At 42.6% G+C, this 16,955-nt stretch overlaps 1 protein-coding gene across 9 annotated transcripts in view; it reads left to right on the plus strand.

Annotated features, from left to right (window-relative positions):
* MACROD2 (mono-ADP ribosylhydrolase 2) overlaps positions 1–16,955 on the plus strand; it is a 993,596-nt gene that overhangs the window by 10,712 nt on the left and 965,929 nt on the right. For 6 of the 9 annotated variants that reach the window (XM_083495642.1, XM_083495644.1, XM_083495646.1 and 3 more), the window contains exon 3: positions 12,688–12,795. In XM_083495642.1, coding sequence (XP_083351768.1) covers positions 12,688–12,795 — 108 coding nt within the window. The remainder of the gene's footprint in view (positions 1–12,687; positions 12,796–16,955) is intronic. The other 3 variants (XM_083495643.1, XM_083495645.1, XM_083495639.1) reach the window with 1 other exon arrangement.

Here is a 16,955-nt window from a genome sequence, read left to right on the forward strand (position 1 = left end):
GTTGAGTCAGCAGGAGCTGTAGTATGTCCTGTGGCCCTTCCTGCAGCCTAAGTAGTAGTAGTAGTGTAGTAGTAGTAGTAGTAGTAGTAATAATAATAATAATAATAATAATAATAATAATAATAGTTATAGTTATACTGCACCCATCTGGCTGAGTTTCTCCAGCCACTCTGGGTGGCTCCCAACAGAATTAAAAGCACAATAAACCATCAAACATTAAAAATTTTCCTAAACAGTGCTGCCTTTAGATGTCTTCTAAAAGTCAGATTATTGTTTTTTTCCTTGACATCTGATGGGAGGGCATTCCACAGTGCGGGCGCCACTACCGAGAAGGTCTTCTGCCTGGTTCCCTATAACCTCACTTCTCGCACAGAGGGAACCGCTAGAAGGCCCCCAGAGCTGGACCTCAGTGTCCTGGCTGAATGATGGGGGTGGAGACGCTCCTTCAGGTATACTGGGCCAAGGCCGTTTAGGGCTTTAAAGGTCAGCACTGACTCTTTGAATTGTGCTCAGAACCGTACTGGGAGCCAATGTAGGTCTTTAACTTGAAGATAACCTCATTGCCATGCCCACACACTAATGTACACAGGGTTTACTTGACAAATCAATTGACCGACATTCTCCAAGCATAGTTTTTAGTCTATTTTTAAAAAAGGTGTTAGAATACAGTATTGCTGAAATATAACAAATTGAGGGAAGGATGCTGTTAGGACCACAGTTAGTGTTGTATTGAAAGTTGCAGTTATTTTCTCCTCTGAGGCTGTGCTCCTGAATATGTATACTTAAAGTCTTGTTAGTTTCAGGAGGGCTTCCAAGTGATCTTGGGAGTGGATAATGAGAGGATATTGCTCCTAAAAAGGGCGGAACTCAAGAATGTCACTTATTAATTTGATGCAGGCACCAACTTTGAGCAGCATTTTTCAAAAGGCAAACATGTTTCCCATAGGCTGCCATGTAGTAGGGAATCTGAACTAATAACCAAAAGTTATAGAAGCCGTATGCTTGCTTCCTTGAATATGGAGTAGTATTGCAACTGCAAATGCTTCTCTAAGATGAATTATCAGCAGTAACACCTTTTAAAACCTCACTACAAGGCAGAACTATACTTCATATTCAATTTTTTCCTTTCTTCATAATTTGCTAAATTTGTGTTTATAGCTTTTTCTTACTGCATTTCAGTCGGTCATCATAACTGACTACATAGCTATTGCAAATTCAATAGCTATTTTGCTAGAATGGAAATTAGGGTAGAAGGAAGTATTCTCTTTAAATTATTCAGTTATCTTGTGAAAACAGAAATGCATTCTTTTTCTAGCCTCCCATGATGATCTAAATGTTGATTTGCCAGTAACCTAGCAACTGAACTTTGAGCTATTACTACTACTACTCCCAGTCAAGACATCAATAGTACATGGTGACCAATGGGGCCAGGAAAGGACTAAAAGTGCACTTACATGTTCTTTAAAATGTTATTAACATTTTATAGATCTAATACTTAACTTTTTTTCATGTATTAATAATTTTTCCATGTGGAAATATGATCTTGCATGTTACATTTTTTACAGCACGGATCTGTCCTCTTTATGCATGCTGTTCCTCTCCCTCTCTCCCTCTGTTTCTCTCTCTCCCCCTTCAATTTCCTGTTCTTTCCAGTCATATGTTGCAGTGCTGTGTGCTTGGTGCCTGTAGGTTGAACAGCGTTTTTTATTCTTTGAGTTTTTGTTTGGTGTGTTGAACCCTGTTCTCTGGGACTCTTCTCAAGCTTTTATATTAAAACAACTGGGCGCTGGCTTAGAATTGGCTTTCATCTTTTTGGCTTTCTTCCAACTGAGCATTCTACCCATCCCATTCACCTTGAAATGTGCAAGCTTTGCTTCAAGCAGGGTTCCTTTGAATTTGTGCGTGTTCATATGAATATTTGGCAAAAGATGGGGCAATTATGGCACACAGTGGAATCTTGGGAGACAAGATTTGCCTCATTTGTTGTTGTTGCTTAGTCGTTTAGTTGTGTCAGACTCTTTGTGACCCCATGGACCAGAGCACGCCAGGCACTCCTGTCTTCCACTGCCTCCCGCAGTTTGGTCAAACTCATGCTGGTAGCTTCGAGAACACTGTGCAACCATCTCGTCCTCTGTCGTCCCCTTCTCCTTGTGCCCTCAATCTTTCCCAACATCAGGGTCTTTTCCAGGGAGTCGAGCCTCAGCTTCAGGATCTGTCCTTCCAGTGAGCACTCAGGGCTGATTTCCTTCAGAATGGATAGGTTTGATCTTCTTGCAGACCATGGGACTCTCAAGAGTCTCCTCCAGCACCATAATTCAAAAGCATCAGTTCTTCGGCGATCAGCCTTCTTTATGGTCCAGCTCTCACTTCCATACACCACTACTGGGAAAACCATAGCTTTAACTATACAGACTTTTGTCAGCAAGGTGATGTCTCTGCTTTTTAAGATGCTGTCTAGATTTGTCGTTGCTTTTCTCCCAAGAAGCAGGCATCTTTTAATTTCGTTACTGCTGTCACCATCTGCAGTGATCATGGAGCCCAAGAAGGTAAAATCTCTCACTGCCTCCATTTCTTCCCCTTCTGTTTGCCAGAAGGTGATGGGACCAGTGGCCATAATCTTAGGTTTTTTGATGTTGAGCTTCAAACCTCATGTTTCCCTACAAATCTTCACTAAATGGGCAACTTCATGTAAGCACCAAGTCCAGTCCAGGTAGTCCTTCTCTCTCAAATGTAAGAGCTGTAGATCTAACCAGAACCTGTCAGGTAGAAAGACAGTTAGAATGCCTCTTCTAAATTAGTCTTTCCCATGCTAAAGCCTCTTTGCATTGCCATACTTTCCTCTATAAACTGTGTGCAGCCCTCCTAATTGCTGTAAACCTTAGTCTCCAGAAAATACTTTTTTGTTATATTTATATCCCACCTTCCTTCCATCATGGAAGGGAGGGGCTCTTACTTGAGTAGCTCAGTTCTGCTTGAACTCTGTACATGTGCTGTAAGTATTTGTGCAGCTTGGCTTCTCTCTGAACAATGAGAGCATCATTGTGGTAAACCAGTGAAAGCAGGCCAAGAAGTCTTCCCTGGGCCAATATTTCCCATTTAAAGTAAAGCAGGAAGCTTGAGATTGGCAGCTTTGGAACCAGCCAAGATGTTAAAAGAACTTCAGACTCTGGTTTTGTGTCCTGAGTCAAAGGCAGTTCACCATAATTCTCTGATTTGGACAATGTGAGAGGCTGTGGTTTGTGGAATGCTTTATTGTTTAATTGCTAGCTCCAGACCAGAGGGAGGCCTGTTCATATTGTGGCTTTTTGAGCTGCAATATGATTATTTAACATGGCCAGAGTGGTTGAAATCAGGTGGTGATCAGTGGTGTATGAGATATATTGACTTTCATAATTCTTTGCCAGATCCTGAGCACTTTATATTCAGAAAGCATGCTACACTACTGATAGCCATTATCAACCTACTCATAAGCCATATAAAGCAATAAGCTACATTGACTTTTAGCTTTCTTTTTTCCTTTTATCTCCCTATTCTTTTTGTGTTGTTGTTGTTGTTGTTTTTCCATTGTAGGTCTGAGGAGTAGCACTGTCTTCGTTTTGTTTTTTGTTTGTTTCTATAAACTATGCTGGGAAGTATTTTTTGTTAAAAATAATCAACATTTTAATATATAAACATTACTCTTATTTAAGATCCAAGCAAAAACATTTCATTTGTCCAGGAGTTTTGAAAGATTATACTGATTTTTAATTTGTGCAAATGTTTTGTTAAAATCAGTTTATGATTTATATGTTGCCTTCACTGGGTGTAACAATGAGGAAAGGTGATATAAAAATGTGTTAAATAATAAATGGGTTGTGTTTTTACTCGTTTTTGTTGGGAGCCACCCCGAGTGGCTGGGGCAATCCACACACCCACACCACCTACCCACCCACCCACCCACAGATATATACCCCACCCCACCCCCACACACCATGATCCAACTGCAGAAGAAGAAAAGAGCCACAGTATCATGTTAGCAAAGAATGTAATTGAAGAGAAAGGTGTACCTCAAGGAACCGATTTTATCTAAGTGTCTAGCATGCCATGACAATTATATTTGAATTGTTAGTTTGCACAAAGACCCCTGGATACCTACCTTAATGACTTTGTATGAAACCCTTCCCAAAACATTTTAAGAAATGACCCAAGCTAAGGACTATTGATCTGTTCTAGAGTGTTCCCCTGCTTGGGGCCAGATATAATTTGTGTTAATAGTGAATCACTTCCACCAGTAAAGAACAGCCCATGGCTGTATCAATCACTACCTTTGCTTGGCGTTTGCTAATTAGTTAACAGTTGTTTACTATAATTAGATGATACATAGTTCTCCATTCAAAAAACTTTTTAGAATGAACTTATAACAGTTGAAAATAACTTAGACTGGATATTACTGCATCAGCATTTGTATTAACCAGAAATATAATTTTAGCTACCTTTGTTACTTAGAGATCTTTCAAAACTTCTCTGTACTGGATAAAAAAAATGAAAGAAACTGATACACAGAAGCTCCATAATATATGAATCCTTAAAATGAAAAACAGTTGATTTCATTCTTTGACAACATTTGATCTACCTGAGAAACCTTTGTGAAGTTAAAATGCAATCTGGAATAATCCAAGTAACAAGGTGTGAATGTCTTGCCCTTGCAGCTGTCATAGAATCATAGAACTGTAGAGTTGGAAGGGACCATGAGGGTAATCTAGTCCAACTCCCTGCAATGCAGGAATCATTCACTCAACGTGGGGCTTGAAACCACAACCCTGAGATTAAGAGTCTGAGCGCAGTTTGTTAGAGCATAGTGCTGATCATGCCAAGGTCGCAGGTCTGATCCCCACTTGGGACAGCTGCATATTCCTGCGTTGTGGGAGGGTTGGACTCTGCAGCGTATCTTCCAACCCTGCAATTCTAGGATTCTAAAGTGTATGCCAGGGGTCAGCAACCTTTTTCAGCAGGGGGCTGATCCACCATCCCTCAGACCTTGTGGGGGGGGGGGCTGGACTATATTTTTTTGGGGAAATGAACGAATTCCTATGCCCCACAAATAACCCAGAGATGCATTTTAAATAAAAGGACACATTCTACTCATGTAAAAACATGCTGTTTCCCGGACCGTCCGTGGGTCGGATTGAGAAAGTGATTGGGCCGCATCCAGCCCCTGGGCCTTACGTTACCTGCCCCAGGTGTATGCTCTACTGACATGCTTTAATGGAATGCAGACTGTGATCATGTGCATTTATGAGGAGCATCTTGAGGAGAAAACCTTAGTAGTAAATGTTTATTTTAATTCATAAAACTAAACCAGCACAATTGTGCCAAAATTCAATATTAGTTCTCAAATGTTATTTTCTTGACAAAGGCTCCCTCTAGTGGTATATGTTAAAGCAAAATGTTTTGGACTTCTGCAAAAGTTCCCTTCAATTTTATTCTCACTTTACATGCAAAATTGGAATAGTCAGCTGCTTTGCTAGCAAGGCACCCATCTGATTAGTCTGTGCGTGTTCACAGGATGAATATAGAGGTCATTAGGTGAGGATGGATGAGAGGCTTTGTCAGCTGAAAAAGCTGTCCTTTGCATTTTGTTGATGTCTTGCAGTAGAATAGCCTTTTGGCTTTAGATTTGTCCGTATTGCTAAAAATCAAATGACCTCTACAATACAAAAACAAAACAAGAATGTGCAAACAGTTCTAGAAGTCTATCCTTGACCACAGTGTGCTTTCATTTAATAAAGATCTATGCAGATACAAAGGAGATAATTTTATAATCTAGACAAAATAAATATTTTATGGTAGTTGAACACTGTTTCTTGCCATTTTGTGCACCGTATTCTGTATGCAGCATTAAGGGCACTAACTGCAATATTCCTTATTCTTTAAGGAATTGCATACCTTTCATTTGTATATTTCACACCCTATGTTACGTTACCCAGTAAATAGGGAAGCCCTGAAGGAGATTCATACTTTTGATTCTTTCTACAAAGGGACGCGGGTGGCCCTGTGGGTTAAACCACAGAGCCTAGGACTTGCTGATCAGAAGATTGGCAGTTCGAATCCCCGCGACAGGGTGAGCTCTCATTGCTCGGTCCCAGCTCCTACCAACCTAGCAGTTCGAAAGCACGTCAAAGTGCAAGTAGAGAAATAGGTTCCACTCCGGCGGGAAGGTAAACGGCGTTTCCGTGCACTGCTCTGGTTCACCCGAAGCGGCTTAGTCATGCTGGCCACATGACCCGGAAGCTGTACGTCTGCTCCCTCAGCCAATATAGCGAGATGAGCGCCACAACCCCAGAGTCGGCCACGACTGGACCTAATGGTCAGGGGTCCCTTTACCTTTACCTTTACAAGGGGTATGGAGTGGTGGTGGATGACCCAGTTCAGAGGCATGTCAGTATGGGGTACACAGCCACTCGAAGGGGTAGTAGTTAGCATGTGCAGAATGTGTTAAAGACTCACCTGTATGCTATGAAGTTTTCAGCTTTGCAGTCATGTTCCATATCCCTGTTACCAGGATTGGTTTCCGGGAGATGAGACTGTTATGAAAATAAAATATAGACGATTGACAAGGATTTAGGGCTTGCCTAAAGCACTGCTATCAGCAGTGAATATCTACATCACACCCCTATTGTGAGAACAGAAGGGGGCTGGATCTAGACACATCAAATAAGTGTTTCAGTTTAAAGCGTAAATTTAAACAGGGATCACAGCTAAAGAAAAACAGGACTTCATGTCACCATCTGGTGGCACAATGTTATATCGCATATACCATGCGTATAAATTGCTTTTTCTTTACCAGTCTAGCTGAGTCCTGGGTCAAGTATTACAAAACAGCATAAAAGAAAATGGAGAAAGAAGTAATGAAGAATTATAAGGATGACTGTGAGATGCAGAGCACCCCAACCTACCAACCACTAAACTGCAGAGTGTGCCCATCCCACTACTAATTTTGGAATCTCTTTTTGCCATTATTTGGTGGTTGGACTATGGGGCTGAGTATTCCTCTTCTGGCTTGCAGATTCCCTTCCACTGGTTTTAACCACATTGGTACTGCCATTAACCATGTATTGAAGTCATAGATAAATGAAGCAAACTGTATTAACAGCAGTTAATTGTAATATACAAATAACTGTTAACCATGGTTAAGACCGTTGAGGAAGATTATTTGCATGAGAGAAGAGGGGCTATGGAAAGGTGGTACACATTCCTGTGCATCACATGTGTTCTTCCAAACCTGGTTAAGAAATCGAGGGTGTAGGACTGTGAAAACTCAATGAAGTTTTCTGAAATACCAGTGGCATGCTTCCCCTGGCAAATATAATGAACTTCCTTTGGGGTGCTTTTGTACTTAAGATAAAAATGTTGCATTGTTGGTTACATTAAGTGGCAGGCAGTTGTGTGAGGGAAATTACTTCCTGCCTTATTATTATTATTATTATTATTTTACTATATTTTCTGTTAAATCTTCTCCTTTTTGAAATGCATTGTTTTATAAAATTAATGAATGACCAAAAGAGAAATTAAATTGAGCAACTGCTTGTAAAATCTAGAAATCAAACATAATATTTCTAGAAAGCACATCAATCTATGTGTACAGGTTTCAAGCATGCTAAAATTAGTAGGTCAACAGTTTTTGGCATCTTCACTTTTTAAAATTAAAATCTATTTTTTATTATTAGTTTTAACTATCAGACTTAATAGTTGTTTGTTACCTAAAAGGCCTCTAAGAAACTTGCATTTTAAAACGTAAACATACATTATATCATAGAAAAACCATATAGAAATCAACATTTTCATGCAACACCTGTAATTCTCATTCACTCACACACATGCAAAAATTAGTCTCGCAGACTTTCTAAGTCTTGGCACTGGAGCTCAGTGCTTGGAGCCAGAAGGTTTTATGAGAATAAAGATACATAGCTATTGAACCCAAATGCATTCAATTCAAAAGAAACGATGTACAAGCAAAGCATCTCAGCAACAACTATGCTGCATTATCCTGGTGAACAAAAGCATTATACCAGGACATGGAAGACATTGGTTCAAATCACACATCTGCTGAACATTGTTTTTCGAAAAACATGGTGATAGGAGCGAGCCAGCAGTAAATTACAAATGAGCAAGTTGTAGTTAAGTCTTTATTGGCAAAAACAGCATCTGCATAGGACTGCCTAATGAGCATAGGAACTCATCTCTGCCAGGTCTTGTCCCCATGAAGCAGTTGCTGAGACTTAAGGTCCCCACCTCCCCATAGCTGCCTAAGTCCCCTCCTCTACTGGATTTCCACCAAGCAACTTGAGACTATACCTGTGTGAAGCTAGCTTCTTCTCTACCCTCTTTATGCCTCTCATGGTTCTGGGAGACTAGAGGGGAGCAGAGCTTGTTGCAGCAGGAGGGGGAGACACCTGTGCGACTCGCCAGCCAGACTTAGCTCTGCCTCCTCTCCTACTTCTGATTCTGGACTTCTCTTTGCCACAGACTCCTTCCACTCACTAAGCCCTATTACCTTTTCAGTTTCATACACTTCCCCCCAATCTTCTCCCTCTGACCACTCATTGTTGTCCCACCACCAATCACCTGGCTCTGAGCCTTCTTTCCTGGGGGGGGGCGGGTCCTCAGCTGGTTCCTCCCACCATTCCTCTTGCAGCTAACCAGTCTGTGACACATAGGCACAATAGATGTTTTCCAAGCAAGTCAAAACATTTATTGGTGTTCAGTAAACAGTGAGCTTTTGAAAGAGGACTGCAGATATAGTTTACTCATGGGGATTAGAACATGAGCTTCTACCTCCAGAGAGCAAATCCCTAACTACAGTGGTACCCTGCAAGACGAACGCCTCGCAAGACGGAAAACCCGCTAGACGAAAGGGTTTTCCGTTTTGGAGGCGCTTCGCAAAACGAATTTCCCTATGGGCTTGCTTCACAAGACGACAACCCATAGGGAAATCTCTGGGACAGCGGGGAAGCGCAGCGCGTCTTCCCCACTGTCCTCGGACCTCCTCCCCCCCCCCGCCCGGCATCGGAACGAAGCTCCGATGCCGGGCGGGGGGGGGAACGCCTCCTCCCGCCGCCCAGCATCGGAACGAAGCTCCGATGCCGGGGGGGGGAACGCCTCCTCCCCCCGCCCGGCATCGGAACGAAGCTCCGATGCCGGGCGGGGGGGGAACGCCTCCTCCCGCCGCCCAGCATCGGAACGAAGCTCCGATGCCGGGGGGGGAACGCCTCCTCCCCCCGCCTGGCATCAGAACGAAGCTCCGATGCCGGGTGGGGGGGGACGCCTCCTCCCCCCCGCCCGGCATCGGAACGAAGCTCCGATGCCGGGCGGGGGGGGAACGCCTCCTCCCGCCGCCCGGCATCGGAACGAAGCTCCGATGCCGGGCGGGGGGGGGGAACGCCTCCTCCCGCCGCCCAGCTTCGGATGGCTTTCCTGAAGACTTGGGGTGGGAGGAGGGTTTTCCTTCCCACCGCCAACATTCAGAATGCTGTTCTGAATGTTGGCGGTGCGGAGGAAAAACCCTCCTCCCACGCAAGCCCCGGGTACAGAGGGAAAGCGCTGCGCGCCTTCCCCTCTGTTCCCGTACCTGTCCTGAAGGCTTGCGGTGGGGAGAAAAGCCCTTCTCCGCACCGCCAGCCTGGCAAGCGGTTTCCCTAGGAACGCATTAATTGATTTTCAATGCATTCCTATGGGAAACCGTGCTTCGCAAGACGAAAAACTCGCAAGAAGAAAAAACTTGCGGAACCAATTAATTTCGTCTTGCGAGGCACCACTGTAGTTTCCTGTAGTAGTATCAATCTAGTACAGTGGTACCTCGGGTTAAGTACTTAATTCGTTCCGGAGGTCCGTTCTTAACCTGAAACTGTTCTTAACCTGAAGCACCACTTTAGCTCATGGGGCCTCCTGCTGCTGCTGCGCCGCCGGAGCACGATTTCTGTTCTCATCCTGAGGTAAAGTTCTTAACCTGAAGTACTATTTCTGGGTTAGCGGAGTCTGTAACCTGAAGCGTATGTAACCTGAAGCATATGTAACCCGAGGTACCACTGTACAGTGGAACCTCGGGTTACGTACCGTCCTCCTTACGAATGCTTCGGGTAACGAGCTCCACTAACCCAGAAGTAGATGTTCCTGGTAGTGAAATTTGCCCCGGGATGAGAGCGGAAGTCACAAGCCGGCAGCGCGGCAGCAGCAGGTGGCCCCATTAGCAAAAGTGTGCCTTAGGTTACGAACAGTTTTGGGTTAAGAACGGACCTCCGGAATGAATTAAGTTCGTAACTGGAGGTACCACTGTATAACCACATCAATAGCTTTTTTACTTCTGGTCAAGCCTAGTGATCTGCCACAATTTCCCCCTCCTTAGGCCAATGCAGTCCAAGAGCCTTGACTATGGTACCCAATTAGTTCTGGTGTTCTGGTAGAGCACATTCTCTAGAATTGCCATGTTTTGAAGAGCAAAAAAGAGGGCATATTTGCCGACTTCTACTTTTGACTACGGATCGCTATGTTAACTCTTGCCCTCCAAGACTCCTCCAAGATCTTGCAGCTGAGCCACCATCCTTTTAGTCCAGCCACAAGAGAAGGAATTTATACTGTATGTAGCTAGTTTAAGATGCTGCTTTGTTGTGATTATCTGCTGCAGACTAGCTTAGCCAGGTGCCTTAGATCTGAGTTTAATGCACTGGAATAATTTTCTTGGGTTACTGTAAACAAAAAACAAAAATCTTGGATATTTTACCAAATTTTTAAAATGCGCCCAGACATAAATTTTGATCCTGAAAAAGAGAATATGTCCGGGGTGGGGGGGGGGGGAGAGGACATATGGCAACTGGACCTGAAAAAGAGGATGTGTCCTGGAAAAAGAGCACATATGGCAACCCAAAGTCCTACATTCACTCTCTGATGGTTCTCTTAACATGATCACAATGTCAAGGCAGGCAAATTTGGGCATTACACCCTCTCCTGATATGTCCCGCGGAAGACCTTAAGGTCCACAAATGACAACACTTTGGAGGTCCCAGGTCTCAAGGTGGTTAGATTGGTCTCAACTAGGGCCAGGGCCTTTTCAGTACTGGCCCCGACTTGGTGGAACGCTCTGTCACAAGAGACTAGGGCCCTGTGGGACTTGACATCTTTCCACAGGGCCTGCAAGACAGAGCAGTTCCGCCTGGCCTTTGGTTTGGACTCAGTCTGACCCTTCTGTTTCCCTCCTCTTATGCTTTTGATTTATGGGCTACTTTTAAAATGAGGCTGCATTTTAAATTGCATTTTAACCTGTATTTTAAATTGCCCCCCCCCCATTATGTTTTTGTTGTAATTTTACTGGTGTTAGCTGCCCTGAGCCCGGCTCTGGCCTGGGAGGGTGGGGTATAAATAAAATTTATTATTATTAGCATTATTATTATACATTTCAGCCCATTCATGGGGTCTTCCAAAAACGACTTCCTTGTTTCTAAACCTTTTGCTGCATCTGCTGGCCTGGTCATGTGTAAGTTGTTAACACTACAGCTGCCAATTCATCAACAAACCTCTTGGCTTGTTCTTGTGCCTTTAATAGCTAGATAATCTTCATAAATCAGTAGGTGAAGATTTTCAGATGACTAGGTTACATTACCACTTGCTGATTCAGTTGAGCATGACAAAATGCTGTAAAAAAAATGGTAACAACTTCACACTGGTAACGCTTCTTTACTCTGTACAGCTCACATTCTCTAGCACATTATACAGGATAATATGTGTCACAGACCCGTGTAAGGATGAATAGATTTCCTTTTGGTGTGCAAAAAAGCATTTCCTGATAATAAAGAGGACACCAATGGATGTAAGAGCATGCTTCTTAAACTGGGAACATTTGATTCCATTATGTTTGTCTCCAGTCTTGGGAGTTGTCTTTGATGTAATCTCTTTTTGTTTTGGATTTGTTGTAGGGTTGCAATTGGCTCTTTCCAAAATCTGCTTCTACACTGTAAGTCTAGCTTACATATAGAAGGCGTTATATTTCCCTCAAGCACATCTCTCTTCCACACATTTTTATGTAGATGTAGCTATAAGCATGACAGTTGATGAAAGCTAGCAGACTGCAGTGGTGCAATTCTGTATATTGTATCATCTTGAGAATGGGCAGTTGTCCCTGTGTCCATTTAAGTGTCCATTTAATAATACTGTTTAAAAAAGGATGGAAATCTGCTTCTTGGGGCTATTTGTCATTGGTTACCTCCAACTTTAACAATAAAATATTTATTGTTTTATAACAAACATTACTTGACTTTGTTTTATGCCATTATACTGATTCTGTCTCAGTTATGAGAAACTTAAAAACATAAAATTAACAAATCACAATCAGTAATCAACCTGAAGCCATGTTAAGGAGAAAATCCCAGTCCCTGACTCAGAGGTAATGTGAAGTCAAAGCTTCCAGGTTTCTTTATCCTGCTCATGACAGGGGTGGAGTGAAGCTGTCTGTTCGTGATAAACTATGATAAGCTTGGAAGTCTGGTTCATTGTTGTGTGTTAACACAGCTGCTGGTAATGAGTAGATCTAATTTTAATCCTTATAGTATTAAAATTACAGTTGTAAAATACTAATCCTCTGCTATACACTATGGGGTTTTTTTCTTCAGTGCGTGGTGCTACTGGTGTGTATGTTAAGATATTTTCATTTTCTTACAGAAGAAAACACCCAGGAACCTTTGCTGGAGAAGAAAAATCTGAGTGAGAAAGTCTCCCTCTACAGAGGTGATATCACGGTGCTTGAGATTGATGCCATAGTTAATGCCGGTAGGTGCTAAATGTTAAAAAGTTAAATACGACCTATGAAATAGAAGTGTCCAGTAAAAGATATCCGGATAATCTTTGGGGTGTAGGAGGCCAAAATATGCAGAACTGCATGGTATTTGGTGCTGTGCAGGAATCAAAGCACTGTTGCATTGGGTGGGAATGAAACCTGGGCCTCCCACATGGCATGCATGAATTCTACTACTGAACCACCAATGATTTTTTCTATCAATATTCTGAAGAGGGCTTATGTATGAATCTTTTGCTTTGTAATAATAATTACATGTGGTCTGAAACATGAAGCAAGGGTTTGTTGGTTTACTGCATCAATAGAGCCTCTAGAAATTTACTAGTTTGATCTTTAATGACAGTTGAGATTCTCAGGGTACTAAATTCTATCACCAATACAGTATTGGGTGGGTTTGGTAGAATCACAGAGTACATAATCCCTGCAAAAGCATCAAGAAAATGATGTCAGTTTCTGTGATTTCTTGCAAATCATATCTGTTTGAAGCTGTTAATGTAATGTTAATGTAGTGTACATCTCTTATGATTGATTCTGATCACATTATTTGCAACAGAATTTAAATTTTGTATATGGGGATGGTGTGGGGGTCATAGGATGATGCTGGATAAATAAGGCCTTTTAAATGAGATTTCATTTTGCTGCTTGCATGTAAGATGTGCAATGCAGGGATTGTACAAGCAGGTCCAAAGCCAACAGGAGAATTGAAATTGCTTCAACTTTGTTTTCTTGCATCTTCACAGTGGTTCAGTAAGGATGTAATATTGCATTGCTTTCTTCCCTCACTTCCCTTTTGCATGAGCATTCCTTCCCCACCCTCATTTTCAGTTCTAGTTTTAGCCTGATTTCCCCACTACTTTATAAGTACCTGGGGAGCACAGGGCAATTCTATACCTCCCTGTTGCTCTCAGATACCAATCCTGCTACAACATACAATATTGCTAGATTCTGCATAGCAGTGCTCAAAATTCATCGGGGGATGACCTGTGCCACAAACTAGATTTAATTAACATATCAGAGTGCTCTATAAATTAATAGTTAAAGTCCTTTATATATCAACCTTTTATTCTTTTCCACATCTGCCCAATGCTCCTATCCCTTCTTTTAGCTTCTTTTAAATTCTCAGATACTTTTATATTCACCTTCTGTTTTAATACCTTTTAGCTTTCCAAAATGCTTTTCAGATTTTAAATGATTGCATCCCACCCTTTTATGCTGGTCTATGACCCTAATAAAGATTTTGTTGTTGTTGTTGTCAGCCCTAGTGCTGACTTTGGAGTAACTCTGGTTAGTATGTAGTTTGGCCCTACTTCACAGTAACTGAAAATGGTCAACCAATGTAACACGAAAAAGAGTGAAACAAAGGAAAAGAGAATGCTGTGGGGAAAGGAGCAAATTGGGGGGTGAGGACAATAATGATTTTGTAGGGTCCCTCTTGCTTTGCTAAAAGCTTGCTTTTGCTAATTGATAAAAATAACAACAGTTTTTGTCCTGCTGTAAATTTCCTCTACTCATCATGTCTTCCCTTGAATATTCTGAGTATAGGCAGCGATCATTTTGCACATGTTCAATTGGTGTCGACCCACCAACAGGCTGGTTGTTTTGGACCTGGAATAGAGTGGAACGGGGTGGGGCAGTTGCTAACTTATATCACTGTACTAGAACATCCTTGTATTTAATCACTCATTTGGTGGGCATAGGTGACAAGGAGTTGCATGCGGGAGAGTAAGGGAGCCAAGAAGAGCTGTAGTGTTGTCTGTTCTCTGTGCCTAGCAAGTAGGCTGCCAGATGAGGGAAGCCCCCTTTCTTCACACTTTTATGTAGAAGTGCAGCATGCCATAGCAGGAATGACAAAACTCTCGAGAATGTTGGCTTCAGGTTTGAGTTAGCCCTGGCAAAGTGCTCTCTGATGGGCCCCCTCCCCGGTTGATGGTGCTACTGAGCTTACCTGGCAGTGGAGGTAGGCAATAGCAGAGCTTGGTAGCTGTGTGCTACTGTCTTAATTTCTCACAATCCTCCAGTGGGGTGCATGGAACATCACAATGCTTGCTAAATCCTGCCATGTGCTGCTGCTTGGAATGTCTAGCAAGAAAAATAAAATAGAGGAGGGTGCAGGGAGGGTGTAGGGCAGTTATCAGCAGTAGGTCTTGCCAATGTGCTGAGTCCTCCTTGGCAGGTGCTCCAGGATGCCTGCTGCTGATGTTGGCCCTGGCTCTCCATCCCTCCTCTGCCAGAGCTCAGAAAGCAGAAAATGTTTGTGACAGACTAATAGCCTTTGTGGACATAATTGTAAGACTCTGCTACAAAATATTCCTTGCTCTGTGATCTGCCCTTGAGTATCAGAGTAAGGTAGTATCAAACTGATGAAGTTTATAAATACAGTGGTGGCTCGCAAGACGAAAAGAATCCGTTCTGTGATTCTCTTCGTCTAGCGGTTTTTTCGTCTTGCGAAGCAAGCCCATTGAAGGATTAGCGGATTAGCGCTATTAGCGCTTTTAGCGGCTTTTAGCGGCTTATCTGCTGATCGGATCAGCTGATAAGCGGCTTAGCGGCTTAGAAAAGGGGGGGGGGGACCAGCAGGAACTCGCAAGACATTGTCGTCTTGCGAAGCAAGCCCATAGGAAATTTGTTTTGCAAAGCACCTCCAAAACGGAAAACTCTTTCGTCTAGCGAGTTTTCCGTCTTGCGAGGCATTCGTCTTGCGGGGCACCACTGTACAGTGGAAGCTCGGGTTGCGAACATGATCCATGCGGGATGCATGTCTGCAACCTACATCTGCGCATGCGTGGGTTGCGATTCGGTGTTTCTTCGCAAAGCGTGATTTAGTGCTTCTGCGCATGCACGACCGCCGAAACCTGGAAGTAACCCATTCCGGTACGTCCGGGTTTCAGGGGTCCGCAACCCGAAAAAACGCAACCTGAAGCATCTGTAACCCGAGGTATGACTGTGCCATGCTAGAACTAATGTTTCTCTTGTACTTCCCTTGACGGAAGTTCATGCCTAAAAACAGGAACAACATTTTCCCGACCATGTTTATTTATACCTGTCTAAACTTTCTCAACTTTGGGGTGGACATCAGTAATTTTAGTCCTGCTTCCTTACTAGCTTCTGTGTTGGTGTCATTTCACTGAGACAATAAAGATAAATTGCTATGGTTAGGCAACAGAGTTTGCAAGAAATGAGGCTTTGTGGCTGGTAAATCTGTTGAAAAGTATAATGTAGCTTTTAATTTACTTAACTGATGGTGATTCATTTCTCATGTAGAAGTAAAAACAGATTAGTTACTGGTACAGAATTTTAAGAATGCTGCCAGAAGCACATTTGAAGCAACTATCATATCATATTGCAGTACCTACCGAATACAAGATCTATATCTACTCTATACGGCAAAATGTATTCTCTACGTTTCATGTGAAAAAATAATTCCAGTTGCTCTTTGTAAAGATCATTTATAGAAAAGAAAATAGTTTAGGAAACACCGCCATCTTAAAAGCATAGTGTCAACTTACAGTTTTAAACTACATAGAGCATGAAGTCCTACTGCTTGACTCTTCCCACTGCTTCTGTTGACCTTCAGAGACTTTCTCGTTTGCTTAGCTGCATCTTAATTTTATGAAGCATCTCATGCCTTGTCAAGCCAAAAATTAAACTTCAAGGTAGAGGTAGGGTATTTATATGTTGGAATTGTGAACTGAATATATTAGCCATGAATTATGTTTAAATGAACGTGTTAGTATAGGCTGTTGACTAACTGAGCCCCACCGCCCCACATGAACAGCTTGTTAATGCATAATCAGTCACTGAGGTTGCCATGAATCTGTAGCTTAATGAACAGGTGAGGGGAGAGGAGGAATTTAAATCTGAAATTGATCTGACAGCCCATCGTGGATTGCTAATCCATTTCATTTGGCAACTTAATTTATCACACAGCTAAAATTTTCTTCTTGTAGCTTTCTGGGAGGAATTAATTCAGAAGCATGCCCAATAATATTGGGTTCAGCCAGCCTATTTGTATTTTGCAGCAGTGCTGAAGACTGGAAGACTGTGTGGGTGGGATGGAGAAAGCTGCTATGAATAAGCTTTAATTGTGACTTGCTATTAGCAGAACAGAACTGTGTGCAGAACTGTGTGCAGCCTT

The sequence above is a fragment of the Podarcis liolepis genome (assembly GCF_965112155.1).
Source record: "Podarcis liolepis genome assembly, chromosome: 3".
Classification (NCBI taxonomy): Eukaryota; Metazoa; Chordata; class Lepidosauria; order Squamata; family Lacertidae; genus Podarcis; species Podarcis liolepis.